Genomic DNA, 15,611 nt, shown 5'->3' on the forward strand with positions numbered 1-15,611 from the left:
AAAAACGAATGAACTATCAAACTATGAGAAGACATAGTGGAACCTTAAATGCATGTTACTAAGTGAAGAAAAGCCCATCTGAAAAGCCTATATATGATTCCAACTACATAACATTCTAGAAAAGCCAAAGCTACTGAGACAGTAAAAGATCACAGTGGTTGCTAAGAGCTTTGGGGAAGATGGGAAGATGACTAGGCAGAGCAAAGAGGATTTTTAGGGCAGTGAAAATACTCTGTGTGATAATATAATGATGGATATATGTCATTGTACATATGTTCAAACCCATAAAATGTGCAAGACCAGGAATGAACTGTAATGTAAGCTATGGACTTTGGATAATAATGATGTTATTATTAATTGTTTCTCACGAAATACTTGCTTTGAGTTTTGCCAAACTCTTGTGTCCGTAATCAACCTATGATTGCAATTGATGGCTGAATTAGTTCCAACGTGAATGTTGGTTGGGATTTTCCTTTAGCTGAGCTAATAAGACCAAAGCAAAACAACAAAGACATGTCAAAAACTTCAATCATTCATCAATGGAAGTTCATCGGTTACAGCAAATATACCACTTTGTGGGGAATGTTGATAGTAGCAGAGGCTATGCATGTGTCGGGGAAGGAAGTACATGGGAAATCTCTGTACCTTCCTCTCATTTTTGTTGTGAATCTAAGTCAGCCCTAAAAAAGAATAAAGTCATAAATAAAAAAATTTTCCATTGCAGGGAAATTAGGGAGACAATCTGTATATTCATTAGAAGGTGGAGGGTAAGAGAGATACAATGGCAAGATTACCTTTAAGTTTCATTCTAAATCCTGAGGGGCTAAGATTTAGATATGAGAAATATAAAAGCCATTTGGCTTCTACAAATTGGGCACATTTTAACTATAAGTATATCTAAAAGCATTCTGAAGTTAGTGTTCCTGATTTTCAAGCTGCTTTTTTCATTTTAAGTGTTTAGTGACCATTTATAGAAGTTCCAAATTTTGCAGAAAACAGCAAAATAACGAGCAAGCTTTTCTTTTGCTAATACTTTCTTGCAATACTCAAAAATGAGGATTCTATTTCCTCTCTGTGTATATATTTGGGAATAAGTTACACATCACTGCTGCTGTTGCAGCTGCTGTTCCTCACGGTAGACAAAGTTTTCCAAGGCAGAGGGAGGCCAGCTGAGGGTAGCACCTCTGGTAAGAAAGTTTTAAAATGTCTTACTTGTTACACCAATAAGAGTTGTAATGGCCAGATCCTGGAACAGAAACTGGTAATTTGAAAGGCTGTTTGTCTCCTGAAAATGAAAAGAAAGCAGATCAAAAAAGTTGTGACCTTCGGGATGAAATTAGATGCTGATTACATTTATTTTCTCACTGCGACATAGGGTTCTTCAAGTAAATTACTGTGGAGATGCTGTGGTCAGGGCCTGGTTGAGTTGGTGAGTGATGGTGTTGGTGGAAGTAATCAAAGCCAAACCTGTGAAACCCTCTCTATCTAGGAGGCCTATCATCATGTACTTTCAGGGTGAGATTGTTTGTGCATCCGTATTACTTTGTTGAGGAGGACGTCTTCCCCTACCAGATTCATCTCTGCTCTCTTTTCTACTTGTTAACAGAAAAAATAGGATTTCATCTCACACAATAAAAGAATACATCCCCAAGTGACAAATGTGTGGTAATCTTACATAAATTTTACTGATGGAAAATAAGAATAAGTAAACCCACTATTTGCATTCTTGAATGTTTTTAGACAAAATGTTAGAAAATCCTAGCAAAGCATCTTAATACTCTTGAGGAAAAAGTGTTCAGGTCTTACTGATTTTAAGAAACTCACTTTCTTGCTCCCCACCCCTTAGTGGAAAGGAGATAATGTTCAATGTTTAATTCTACCTTTGAGAATAATTTGGGAATTCTAAAATAGAGCCCAATTTCTATAAATAGCCTATCCTTCTCTAGCCCGTTTATCAGTGAGTAGGAAAAGGTATATATATCTTTTCCTACTCACTGATATATATATTTCAGATATATATATCTGAAAGCAATAGGACTAAAACCTTTAACCCAGGAAAAAGAAGGCAGTATATAAAGATGAATCTGGGTATCTGCCACACAGATAGCCAGATGAAATTTCTTTTATTGGTGTTGGTTAATAGGATAATCTCACATGTTGAGTTCACAGATGATGGGCATGTTTTTTTCTCCTCTTATATCTTGTTAAATAACAAAAGTGATCACAAGACCTATGTATTTTTTGTGGTATGATATGCCAGTTTTCACATCCCTATATTCAGGGAACCAGTGGCATGCTGGCTTATACTAACACTTAAAAGTCAATTGCTAAATTTTCAGAGATGTTGTGAGCCGGCTGTTAAATAAAGCCGATATAAAAACTTAAATTATACAAGCGTACCATTAAATAAATTACACTAAAGCCAAAGTTAATAAATACTCAAAGCTCAGCACTTTCTAAATATTTTTCTACATTTTACTGTATTCTGTGCCCTTGAGGTTATTTACAACTTTTGTATCTATATGGGGCAAGTAGAATCATATGCTACTGTACATCTTTCCCTACTTCATGTTCAGTGACAATGGACAGACAGCTTGAAACTGGTTTTGGTAGGAGTATTGACACCACTGAAATGGGCATAAATTAATAATCAGGTATTTTTTTCATGCTAAATGAAGCATTTAGCAGCACCCTGATGCAGAGAACCATTTCTTTATTGAGTGGTAGACTAGGGTAGAGCCACATTGGAATTAAGAAGATAAAGACCTTGTCCAATCAGGTAAAAGTAGCAGCAAGAGAAAAAGCAATATATTCAGTTGTGATCCTCGGCTATTACTAGATAAAAGGTTTCTATATCAGAGAATTGACATCAGCAACCTTCCTGTGCAAAGCTGTCGATTTCTGATTTACTTAAAAAATTCTTAAGGATATTTTTGGAGGGGCTATTGTTGCTCAGATATCCTATTTGTACTCTTTCTTTGAGACGCATTGTAAATTGAGAGTGCATTGCTACTTGTTTTAGTTCACACTAACCAAGAGGCTAAGTCCCAAGTCATACCCAGTAGAGCAGCAGAACACCAACATACTGAATCATGCTGTACAAAGCCATGTACTTAAACATGCAAAAGGAGGTAACAAGAGCTGCACGTCCTTCCCTGTGTGAGAAAAGAGATGATAAAGACGTGAAAGTAATGAAAAGACATAAAGTCAGTCATTCTGTGCTGTTCAGCCAAGCTCAGGAGAAAAAAAATCCAAAGTCATTATACAACTGTTTGTCTGAAAATGGACATCCCTGAGCTCGTGGATGCAGGCTGTCAGTAAACTAAACAACCCAATTTTCAAGAAGGCCAATTCCAGGCCAAGGTCCAAGATCCTTGAACTGGTGATGGAGTCCAGATTTACAGTTGCTCTTGTCCTTTCAGCAGGCAATGTTTTAACTCCTAAACTCAGTGGAGCTAGTGCCAGATCTTCTACCTACTCACTAATGTGATGCAGAAGATCATTTCCCTTGTCTCAGTTTCTTCATCTGTGAACTAATGGATTTAAATAAAATTGCAGATTCAGGGGTTATTTTCATACAGGAGCTTCAGGAGCTTGGCAAACATTTGATTCAAATTTCATTTTGGCAGTCCCAACTTTTTCTAAAACTGGACCAAAACAATGTACACACTCAAATTAGTCATATATCAAATTGAAATGGGCTGGAAAGGATGAGCATTTTCATCTCTGTTATCGTTGATTGATTGAGTAAATAGTACACATTTAAAGCATGAAATAGATGACATATGAAATGTCACTTTTAACTTCTATTTCATTCGGGGAAAAATAGAGTTTAAGTTACACTTTTTAAATTTAAATTATACTTTTTTTTTTTTTTCCAACAGGGTCTTGCTCAGTCACCCAGGCTGGAGTGTAGTGGCATGATCTCAGCTCACTGCAACCTCCGCCTCCAAGGTTCAAGTGATTCTCCTGCCTCAGCCTCCTGAGTAGCTGGGACCACAGGCATGCGCCACCAGGTCTAACTAAATTTTTTTGTATGTTTAGTAGAGACTGGATTTCACCATGTTGGCCAGGTTGGTCTCGAACTCCTGACCTCAAGTGATGCACCCACCTCGGCCTCCCAAAGTGCTGGGATTACAGGCATCAGCCACCACACCCAGCCTAGATCATACTTCTTTAAGTTTAAACTCATGCCCATTATGGTGTCCTGGGGTGTTAAAACCTGATCCTCAAGCCAGGTTTTTTTCTGTATCAGAGTTTTGCCATGACATTTCCTCTGCCCAGAGGTAGTTTCTCCTTACCGCTTAGAGAGGTTCTCTAAGCAATAAAGAGAGGTTTTCCCGTACCACCCCATCTGAAGCAGCTGCTTCCACCTATATAGCCATCTTATTCCCTTTACCCTTTTTATTTCCTGGATAGCACCTATCAAAATCAGTAAGTATCATCTTTATCTCCCTTAGTTTCTGGCACTAAATGCCTACTCACTAAATATTTGTCAAATGCATGAATAAATAAAAAATTGGGAGGACCTAGCCAAATTATTATTTTCATGTGGTGGAAATAGTATATCTGTAGATAAAATACACTTGAATAAAATTAATTCTAAAATAATGTCTAACCTCATATGGTTGTATGAGCTTGGGCACATCAGTTAAATTTTCTGAACTTCAATTTTTTTATTTGTTAAAAAAAAAAATAGCCATTCCTGCATCTCCAGGCTGTTTTGAAGTGTGAGATGGTAGGCATTATAGCATTTTAAAACTAGAAACACATGTCAGTTACAATAATCAAGAGCAGCCACCATGCTCACCATCTCTAGCATTCAAATATAATGGAGCAGAAGTACATTTTTGGCAGGGTGGCAGGGAGAGCATCAAAGCAAATTTTAGTGAGAGCAGCAAAAGCCAATAAAGATTTTCAAAACATTATTTTTCAAATAAAAATTGAAAGGAGATAGATACATTTGAAAAATGAGGATGATTGACACTTTCAAAGCCATAACAAGTTCCAGATTCCAATCTTCTAAAATTAACCTCATCAGTGAATTCGCTGGAAATGCCACTGCTCTCCCAATGTTACTTTTAACTTCTGGAAAACCCATTTGGAAGTAGCATGCTTGGCTGCATTCTTCTACAGAGCACCCTCCCCACCCAGGGACACCAAGTTTCTCTGGTCTTTCCCAGGCAGAACAACGTGATTTGTACCAGAAGTCAAGAGAGAGAAAGCAATGTTTGAGGAAGTGCCTACTTACTTGATAAGGTGAGGTACGCACTCAATGTTTGGAGTTTTGGAAGTGAAAGGTGAGGCCACAGATGCCTCCTGCTCTGATAAAGAGATGCCCACATGAGCCATTTTCAGAGCCTGAAAGCAAAGAATCAGCTTACTTCCCACATAGACTCACATATGTCTCTACTAAAGCCTCATAAGAAAAGGCCAGTTAAGCTGGCCACAAGGTGCTTTGTGTGCCCAAACTCTAACCAAGAGACTTAACCCTGCCTGGAACATAAAAGATGGTATTAGGATACCTAGCCAAAGAAATGAGAACCCTAGAACCAAATTCTACCCCATGTAGCCTAAACTAACCATTGAATCAACGTGTGACTTTGGTCAAAAGCCTCCCAATGCAACAGTTTATCCATCAAGAGGAATGGAAATGATATATATGCCAGGAGTACTACCTCTAAAGGGCTTGAGTATAATTGAATGTGAGATTATGGCCACACACACTGGCAGCTACTTACCCCACAGTCATTGGCTCCGTCACCACACATACCTACAAAGTAACTAAGAGGGAACCACATTAATTGTAGATGAGATCAAAGCTATCTGCTAATTTCTCTAATTAAAAAAAACAAAGTAACCATCACTACTCAGGGTTCAAACTCATTATTTAAGGGAAATTTCCTAAGAGTCTAGTTTGACTGAAAACAGTGTGATTCAGCAGTTTATACAATGGATTTAGAGATTCAGAACATGATTCCTTTACTGTAAGTGTTTCATGTAGACACTGCACATCACTGCGTAGGGAGAGCTTTCTCAGCTGTCAGACAGAGGCACTCACAATCCTATGATGTAAGCATGGCATGGCAGAGAGGGCACAGGATTTGAGACCAGATCTAGATTTTGACCTGGTCATCTTACCATTTTCACTATTATTATTCCCATCATTATTATTATTTTGCCTATAAAGGGCTATGAGTATTAAATGAGGTGCTGTATGGGAAAGTACAAAGTCTAAAATGATAACAAGTCATAGTTGTTTGTGCTGTTAATGCTAGCATGAGAGGAAATCCACCCTGTCAACAGTCACTCAACTCAAGTATGTAATGTCAGGCCTAGAAGTTGAAGAAAGAAAACACATCCCTGTTTCAGAATGGCTTTCTGAGGCTGGGTGAATACTCTCTTGAATCATTGACAAGGATTAGGGATAGCCAGCTTTTTAAATTATGAGCATTCTGACAGCATTCACAGAACATGCTATACTTTTCTTCCACACTGCCATATGGAAGTAACTCATTGACTCTCTAGGTTTCAGTCATGTTGAAAAGACAGAGCTTTCTGAACTGAGGAGCTAGCCTGGTAACGGAATCAAATGAATAGGACGGCAGAGTAGAAACGAGTAGGAGTTGGAGTCATGTTGTTGTGACATGGGGACCAAAGTGGAGAAAGGCTCTGGTACTCTGTGGGGTTCTATTAACAGGAAAGAAAGGGTCCCGAATGACAGGCACTTCATTTGGACTGCCCGTTCTGTCTAGGAATGGAGACCCTTTGTGTTAGGAGAGAAGAATTTTTCTGATTTAGGATGGAAAAATGCTTTGGCACACAAATATTTTAGTCTTTTTAGTGTTACATGAATCTCATATGAATGTCCCTATATCATCATTGTGATAAGAGCATATGCAAATAAAGTCTAAATACTCATTGTCCCCCCAGGAGCTGAGCTCAAGCCACCTTTCCTTTCGTATTTCTCCCCATACTCTTTCAGGCCCCTTAGGTTCTAGTCCAGTGATTCTCAATATTGAATGCAAAATTGACTTATGTGAAAAAACAATACTGATTTTTCAACCTCCGTATAAACAACTGAATCAGGATCTCCGAATGGTGAGATCCCTCGGTATTGCTATTTTTCCAAAGCTCCTAAGTGATTATCTCATGCAGCCAGACTAAGGACCAGTGCCCTTGCCAAACCGAGTGACTCCCTGTACCTCTTCCACTCCCCCTGACTGTTATGCCTCCATGCAGTTCATGCCACCTGCACTGGCAAAGAACCTACTCCAGTTTCTGAAATTCTTCCACCAGACTGGACTTCTGCCCGGGAGACATTCTTGCAAAGATGGTCCCATTGATCAGTATCTGTAAGGAACCCAAAATGGAGATTTTTTTTTTAAAATCAAGTCAGCTGGTTGTACATGAAATAATTAATAACACTCAGAATGTTGACTGCATCATGACACTTACGATGAAGAAAAAAGAAAGTTTCCAATGAGCCTTCCTTTGGATTTTAAGACAAACATTGAGGTTCTGGTCATCAGATAAATGATCAGTGAAACACAAAAATCAGTAAAGATAATTACTTAACAAAAAATATTTTATGAAAATGATGACCTACAGGAATTTACCTCAGCTGTCATGGGGAATGTGGTCCTGAAAAATCTTGAGCTTAATGGAACCTTGAACTGCAAAACAGCAAGATACATAGTTATCTTGAGGGATAACTATGTATCTAAAACTTACCTCCCCCCACTAAAGCTTTAAGTTCAACCCTCTTGAGTACTGAGGTCATCTATCAAAAAAACGAATGGCATTCCCTTATTCTTGGTCTGCCTTCCTGTATAATTGCAGGATTTCCACTATACTTTGAGACTCCTTACCATGGCAATATAGTGACAGCCACCCAAAATCATCTTTATAATTCAAGAAATCACTGATACTTCAATCGTATAGATGGTGGAAAATTGACTAGTCAAGTTTATTTATTTCACACCTAGTAGGAAACGAGACAATAGTATCCTCTGCAAAAATATCTGTCTCTCTTAAGATACAGAGAACTCATTGAGTATATTTTTCCTGTTTCAAGATTTGAAATAATGTAGGACCATGCTCTGTAAGTGACGTCATCAGCATTTTCACAGGGAGACTGTCACCCTCTTAGAACTTACCTTTGGCAGTAGGCTGCTAAAATGTTGACTTATAACATGAAAGGATTTTCCAGTTAGGGCAAAATGGTAACTTTCTTCTCTGCCATTATCAGAGACTTCATCCCTGATGTTAATGTAATTGTCCTACGAAGCAAGACACAGTGATTTTAGACTCTTTCATTTGACAGAGTGGTTAGAACCACAAGCATATCTGAGAGAAGATAACGAAGACAGACCAGGATCTATCTGTAAAAGTCACTCTGAGTCCTCAGAGAAGCATTTTCTCTTTGCTGGATCAATCTTTGCACATCACAGACAACTAGTGAATAGGAGCATAACACTTACTCATGTCCTGTTTTCATCGTGATTTGATCTTGGTGAGTCCCAGAGAAGAGCACATTTCACACATTTCAAGTGTAAAATACAAAAGCACTGCAGCTTAACAAATTTCTCCCTGAAATGAGAACTTACTATTTTTTTTCCTTGGGGAACTAATATTGTTCTACAAGGACACAATGGAGACAGAATACTGACAAGGCTGGAGATAAATGAATGAAACTTTTTTCTGAAAACATAGTCTGATTTTCTGAGACGCACAGCAGCATCTCTCCCAAAGACTAGATCCCCTTTGAACCCAGTGGGGTGATTGACAAGCAAAGGGAAAGGGAGAAAATAGATTCAGCTCCACTCACTATCTTCGGTCTCATACAGGGCCCACCATTTTTTTTAAGTTTAAAAGATGGATTATTTCCAGCACACAAGAAAGCACTATACCTTCAAGCTCAGTATGAAAAGTATGGAAAAACCAATGTAATTGAGTTCATTCAACAGCATGAATGCTAGACATTGGGAAGCATATGTTGACTCTCAGTCAAAGCTGTTCAGTCACCAACACTGCAAGACATGTTGGTAATGTAGCAGAATGTCTGTGTTCAGGAGTACCTGATTCCCATACGTAATGTGTTTCTTCTCTTCTACTAATGTCCAAGATATAGATGCTGATGAGGACCCGTTGGTTTCATTTGCCTCAATGAGAATGACTTTCTGGTTTTCAGAAACCATTCCAGATTTTCTGGCCACTGTTATTGCAGTCTGAAGATTGTCACCTAGAGGAAAGGAGGAGTATCTCAAGATGAGATTGACGAGATTGAATTAATTCATGCAGAGCCTTGAAAATCAGAGCAGGGAGTTCAGTCCTTATTTCAGGTATGAAGAGAAATGATCTCTAATATCTTTTCCAGCCCTGACCTTCTGTGACTCCATGATCCCTTTTCCCCTTCTTACTGCTTTTCATCAGGTTACTTCATGATCCACCAGTGTATTTTTGCCAGACTGGGGGAAAAAATAAAAAAGCAAAATTCAAATCTATTTTCGTCATTTGTTAGCAGCTTTGCAAATGTTTAGGCAAATCCTCTGGTTTAGTAGAATATCTGGTGGCTCCACTTCCAGGCAAAATGGAGTAAGCCCACTACGATCTATCTCGCCCACTGATTACAATGGAAAACTCTGAACAAAAACCAAGAAGCAACTCCCCAAGGACTTTGAAAAGTAAACAAAAGCAGGCAGATGGTGGAAGGCAGTCAAATTTGCAGAAGCAACCTACAAGGGGATGAGTTTCTCGACTTTTTTTCTCTTCCCTATTCCATATTTGACTGGCGCGTGGGCCTCAGTTAAAAAGCTGTTTGGGCAGCAGAACTCTAAAAGATGCCCAGTCTTTCTGGCCAGAAGAGCCAGGAAAAGGGACTCTTGTAGGCTAAAGGGCATGGGCGGAATCCTGGAAAGGAGAGAGCCAGACATGGGGACTAATTCAGTATGTGAATTACATAAGTCCCAAGTTCAGTCTAGAGCTGTGCATGTGTGGACCAGATCCAAAGAAAGATAACAAAAATTCCAGGAATTGAACTATGATATAAATCACCCCCCATTTGTGAGAGTAACCTCTGAGTGAGGCAGACCCAAACATCACAGCAAAAGATTTTATATTTAAGCTAAGATTGAAACTGCCACCTACAACAGGAAAGACAGAACTTACAGTTGATTGTTAGCCAGACAAACAAGAAAACCCTCAACATTCTCCAGAGGATTTTAACAGGACTCAAAGTTTCACAACATAATACTCAAAATGTTTGGGATATTCAATATGAAAAATCTGGAAAATCTGGCCAATTCTCAAGAAAAGCCACAACAGTTGCCAATCTATAGATAGTCTAGATGTTGGAAGTGTCAGATAATGGTTTTTAAAGCAGCTATTGTAAGACGCCTTCATGTGGTAACTGTTAATATTCTTGAAATGAAAGCTAGAAGTTCTCAACAAGAAAATATAAACTGTGGGAAAAAACCAAATGGATACTTTAGAATTAAAAAATATAATACCTGAAATTTAAAAAAAAAAATCACTGAATGTACTCAATAGCAGAATAGATCAATGGAAATTACACAACCTGAAGAGCAGAGAGAAAAAAATCATTTTAGTGAACAGACTCAAAGATATCCAAATAATTCATACTCACGTCATTAGAGTCCAAGAAGATGAGGAAAAAAGTTGAAAAAGAAAAAAAATTGACAAAATCATAGGAGAAATTTTCCCAAGTATGATAAAAGACCTAAATATACGGATTCAAGAAGTTCAGTGAATTCCAAACAAGACAAACTTAGTGAGAATCACAACCAGACACATAGTAATCAAACTGCTAAAAATCAAAGATAAACAAAAAAAGCAGTTAGAGAAAACCACATTCCATATAAGAAAACAATAATTCAAATTATCACAGATTTCTCATAAAAAATACGCAGGGAAGAAAATAGTGGAACATCTTTGAAGTGCTGACTTCATCTTTCACTTTGAAGTGTCAATTCTGACTCCTATAATAGCTGCTGAAAATATCCTTCAGGAATAAAGGAGAGATAAAGACTTTATCAGATGAAGGAAAATGAAGATAATTTGTTGACAGTGGACATGCTCAAAAAATAAACAACAACAACAAAAGCTACAGGGTTCTTTATGTTGAAATGAAAGGAAATGATACCAGAGGTTAACTTACAACTTAAGGAATGAAAACATAGAAATGATAATGATCTGGGTAATTAAAAAAGTCTAATTTTCTTTACTCACGTTCCTTAACTCTTCACTGTTGAAAGTAACGACTATCACATTATCTGGTGGGGGTTTTCGACATATGTCATACTTATGACAATAATAACATAAAGAAGAGAAAGCAAGAGACATTCCTGGTTATAAGGCTTCTTGAAAGGAGAGGTATGTACGTTGTGATGCCTACAGCAACCATTAAAAAATTAATCATATAATATCTGGCTGGCTATCCTTAACATAGCTTCTCCCAGGTTTCTACCAAAATATGCATGAAGATCCTCAAAAGAGCTGAAGTAGTGGGAAGGAGCTGCCTGAGGCTGGAAGGATACAGGGAGCCTGGAGTGCTCACAGGTTTCCTTCATGCTCCACAGCAGGCCCCTGATAGCCTGTCTGCTTTTTGCCCTCCACCACCTGTGAGAGATCTACCACCTGTAAGAGATCCAGTTCTCGGGATAAACAGCCCAGGCCTCAACTCCAAGCATCTGACAGAAAAATCTAACAACCTTTCCAAGAAAGCCGAGACACTGGACAGGAAAAGATCAGGAAGAACAATCAGAGCACATGACTAGAGAAGTCATGTGCACTGGCCAAGCACGGTAGCTCACACCTGTAATCTCAGCACGTTGGGAGGCCGAGTTAGGCAGATCACGAGATCGAGACCATCCTGGCCAACATGGTGAAACCCTGTCTCTACTAAAAATATAAAAATTAGCCAGGTGTGGCGGTGCGTGCCTGTAATCCCAGCTACTTGGGAGACTGAGGCAGGAGAATCCCTTGAACCAGGGAGGCAGAGGTTGCAGTGAGCCAAGAACGCACCACTGCACTCCAGCCCTAGTGACAGGGTGACACTCCATCTCAAAAATATGTATATAAAAAATAAATAAATAAATAAAGCACTGGCCGGGTGCAGTGGCTCATGCCTATAATCCCAGCACTTTGGGAGGCCAAGGCAGTAGGATCACCTGAGGTCAGGAGTTTGAGACTATCCTGGCCAACATGGTGAAACCCCGTCTCTACTAAAAATACAAAAATTAGCTGGGCATGGTGGTGCACACCTGTAGTCCCAGCTGCTTAGGAGGCAGAGGCAGGAGAATCACTTGAACCCAGGAGGCAGAGGTTGCAGTGAGCCAAGATCATGTCACTGCACTCCAGCCTGGTGACAGAGCGAGACTCCATCTCAAAAAATAAATAAAAATAAAAAATAAATAAGGAGAGCACTTAAGAAAACTCAAATCCCACCCCACACATGATTAAGAACTGAACAATTCAAAAGAGGATTTGAAAAAGATAAAGAGCATTGTTGAGACCTGAGATTGTGGTTTGAACAAACTGGGTGCAAAAAAAAAAAAGTCTTAAAGTAAAATTATAAAACTATATAATCTAAAGCAAGGAACAGTGGTGCATGCCTGCAGTCCCAGTTACTGAGGAGGCTTAGGCAGGAGGATCGCTTGAGCCCAGGAGTTCAAGGCTGAAGTGAGCTATGATCCTGCCACTGCATTGTAGCCTGGGCAACAGAGCAAGACTCTGTCTCTAAAAAATAAATAAATAAATAAATAAACAAATAAATAAATACATACATACATACATAAGACAACTACAAGAAAAACGGACAGACTGAGAGGAGAGATAACAATGGAAATTCCAGAAGTAAAAATGGACAGAGACCAGAGGCAAAAATTAAATAAACAATAGGAAAATTTTTTCTCGCAGGAAGAAAGATTAAAAGGTGCTCTCCATGTTTCTCCCACTCCTATCTCTTCTTAATTCTGGGGAACTCTGGTTCTAATCACTGGTTTCCAGAGATTGATTTGAAAGCCTTGGGTCACAGAAAGAAGCAACAAGAAACTCTCATCAACTCAAAACTTTTTAAGTGAACGAATCATCATAAAATTGGTCCATTCAGAGGATAGAGTTGAGTCCATTAAGTTATTGTCACAAGGGGTTGTGTATTTGTTGATTCAGTTATATAAACCAATGCTCTTGCTATGAATATAATACTTTTCATAATCTGTTTTATCATATGTATAACATTCAAAGTGACAGATATTATGACTCAATAATAAAGATGTCAAAAATGGTAAAAAATAAAATAAATAAAAGTTTTTCTAAAAGTGCTGTCCATGTTCCAGACTAAGTTAATGAAACAAGGGAAACACAAAGGCAAACATTTCTAAATTCCAAAGTTAAAAAGTTTATGTGCAGAAAAGAATAAGTTACTTACAATGGACTCTCACTGGACTTGTCATGAGCAGTATCAGAAGCCAGAAGGCAAAGGAATAGCCTCTACATACAGATCATTAAGAAAAAAGAACAATAATTCAGGAATCTTTTATCTGAGCAAGATGTCATTCACGTGTCAGAGCAATGAAAGATATTCAAGCATGTGTAAGAAATCAAAGAGCACCCCTCCATTCCATCCAAGGGCAATATTTGAGGGAAAACAATTGTAAACAAGCAAGGAAAGAAATAGAGCAGAAATTTCAATATGAGAAAAGAGGAAGTAAAGAGAGAGGGTGGAGAAGGATGAACACTTGTACAGAAATCTAAGTTAAGGACAGATTATGAGAATGTGTCATCTAAGTGCTAAATAAAGATTTTTGAAACAGAAGGGTCACAGTGTAAGGGAAATCCTAATCAATAGTAAATGAACTCAGCAACTTCAAAAAGTTGGACTGGGTTGTTAGAAAAGGAGAAAGTAAAAACAGTCCAAGACACTCTTGGATTGTGGGGAGTAGAACAGGGGACAGAGAAGTACAAAAGAGGAAATAAAAGTATTCTAGAGTTTGCAGCTATAGAATTGGGTTCAGGGGAAGTGGGAACAGAAAGTGTGTGCTTTGATGGGGAAATAATGTATCTTCGAGACATAAATGATAGAGTTAAAAGCATCTGACTATAAGAGCAGGCAGAAGAAAGGCAACACACTGCAAAAATATGAACGTGAATTCATTAGGAAATCATTTATTCACCTCTAGTCTCTTTCCCAATTAAAAAATTATAGCATCAGCATGAAATTTCATTAATAAAGTCACACTTGATTTCATTAAGAAATTTCACACATTTCTCTTGTGTGATTTATTCTCATTGCTATCTTGTTTGTATGATCTGGAGCTGGGATTGGGAGTACAGAGGACAGCATTTTCTTTAATTTCTAGAATCGTGGATTTTATGATTGATGAGCCTTCAGCATATTTATAGACCCCATCAACTGAGGATGCTTCTTCTTCTAGCATTTGGCAATAAAAATCACCTTTGCCTGGCTCATGTCTTCTTGTCATTCAGGTCTTATTTCAAATGTCACTTCTCAGAGAGGCCTCTCTTAACCAACTCATCTCAAACAGATGGTCAAACACACTTTCCCGCATTATCCTATTTGTGTACCTCAAAACGCTGATACTATTTGACTGGTTGGTTGATTTTCTCTCATTCCACTGACATGGAAACTCTGGGAAAGCAGTAATTGTGCCTTTTTGTTGCCCATCTCCAGCACCTGGAATGGTGTCTGGCCCAGAGTAGGTCGTCAACAATATTTATTAAATGAGTGAATCGTGTCTATTTCCACATCAAATTCTTACTGTTTTCACCATATACTTTGTTTTATACCTGTGATCATTACAGTCCTTATCTGGGCTGAGATGAGCTCTTCCAAGACAGGTTTTGTCTCTTCCTTCAATCGATTCTCCAAGATCAGCAGCCCCAGAAATATCAGGTCTGATTCGACCGTCTCCCTGAAAATACATATATAGATGTATGGAACAGAAATAACACACATTGTAGCTTTTTTTTTTTTTTTTTTTTGAGACAGAGTCTCGCTCTGTCATCGAGGCTGGAGGACAGTGGTTCAAGTGATTCTCCTGCCTCAGCTTCCCAAGTAGCTGGGATTATAGGTGCCCACCACCACGCCCGGCTAATTTTTGTATTTTTAATAGAGACAGGGTTTCACCATGTTGGTCAGGCTGGTCTTGAACTCCTGAATTCAAGGCCTTGGCCTCCCAAAGTGCTGGAATTACAGGCGTGAGCCACTGCACCCAGCCACATGATAGCTTTCCTACAGGAAGTAAAACAAAAAGAAAAAGACCTCTGTCGTAGTGTTCCATTCACTCATTCAAGCACTGTTAGGTGCTGATTAGGGACCAGGAGTGATCCAGAAAGAGGACAGGAGGGGACACAAAGGCTCTGGAGACGTTTACTCTAACTGAATGAAGAGGAAGAGGAAGAGAGTGTTTGTTAAGCAAAAGCTTTGCTTTAACCTTTGCAGAAAATGAGCTGAAAGCCCGTAAGGGTCTCCTCCATCTGTTGCGGCTAGTCTGATTTTCATTGCCTCACCTGTTACCCACAAAGGGGAGCTTTAGCTCTGGCACAAAGCATGAAAAATAAGGGAGGCA

The 15,611-nt window shown here is 38.7% G+C and overlaps 1 protein-coding gene across 1 annotated transcript in view; it reads right to left on the minus strand.

The window, feature by feature from the left end:
- The window catches only part of ATP13A4 (ATPase 13A4), a 156,842-nt gene that overhangs the window by 33,292 nt on the left and 107,939 nt on the right, over window positions 1-15,611 (minus strand). Inside the window, exons 18-25 of the mRNA XM_025376149.1 lie at window positions 14,830-14,954; window positions 9,081-9,244; window positions 8,160-8,282; window positions 7,274-7,353; window positions 5,742-5,784; window positions 5,252-5,361; window positions 3,059-3,155; window positions 1,213-1,285 (exon numbers count right to left, since the gene is read on the minus strand). Coding sequence (XP_025231934.1) covers window positions 1,213-1,285; window positions 3,059-3,155; window positions 5,252-5,361; window positions 5,742-5,784; window positions 7,274-7,353; window positions 8,160-8,282; window positions 9,081-9,244; window positions 14,830-14,954 — 815 coding nt within the window. The remainder of the gene's footprint in view (window positions 1-1,212; window positions 1,286-3,058; window positions 3,156-5,251; window positions 5,362-5,741; window positions 5,785-7,273; window positions 7,354-8,159; window positions 8,283-9,080; window positions 9,245-14,829; window positions 14,955-15,611) is intronic.

Source organism: Theropithecus gelada, chromosome 2, assembly GCF_003255815.1.
Source record: "Theropithecus gelada isolate Dixy chromosome 2, Tgel_1.0, whole genome shotgun sequence".
Lineage (NCBI taxonomy): Eukaryota > Metazoa > Chordata > Mammalia > Primates > Cercopithecidae > Theropithecus > Theropithecus gelada.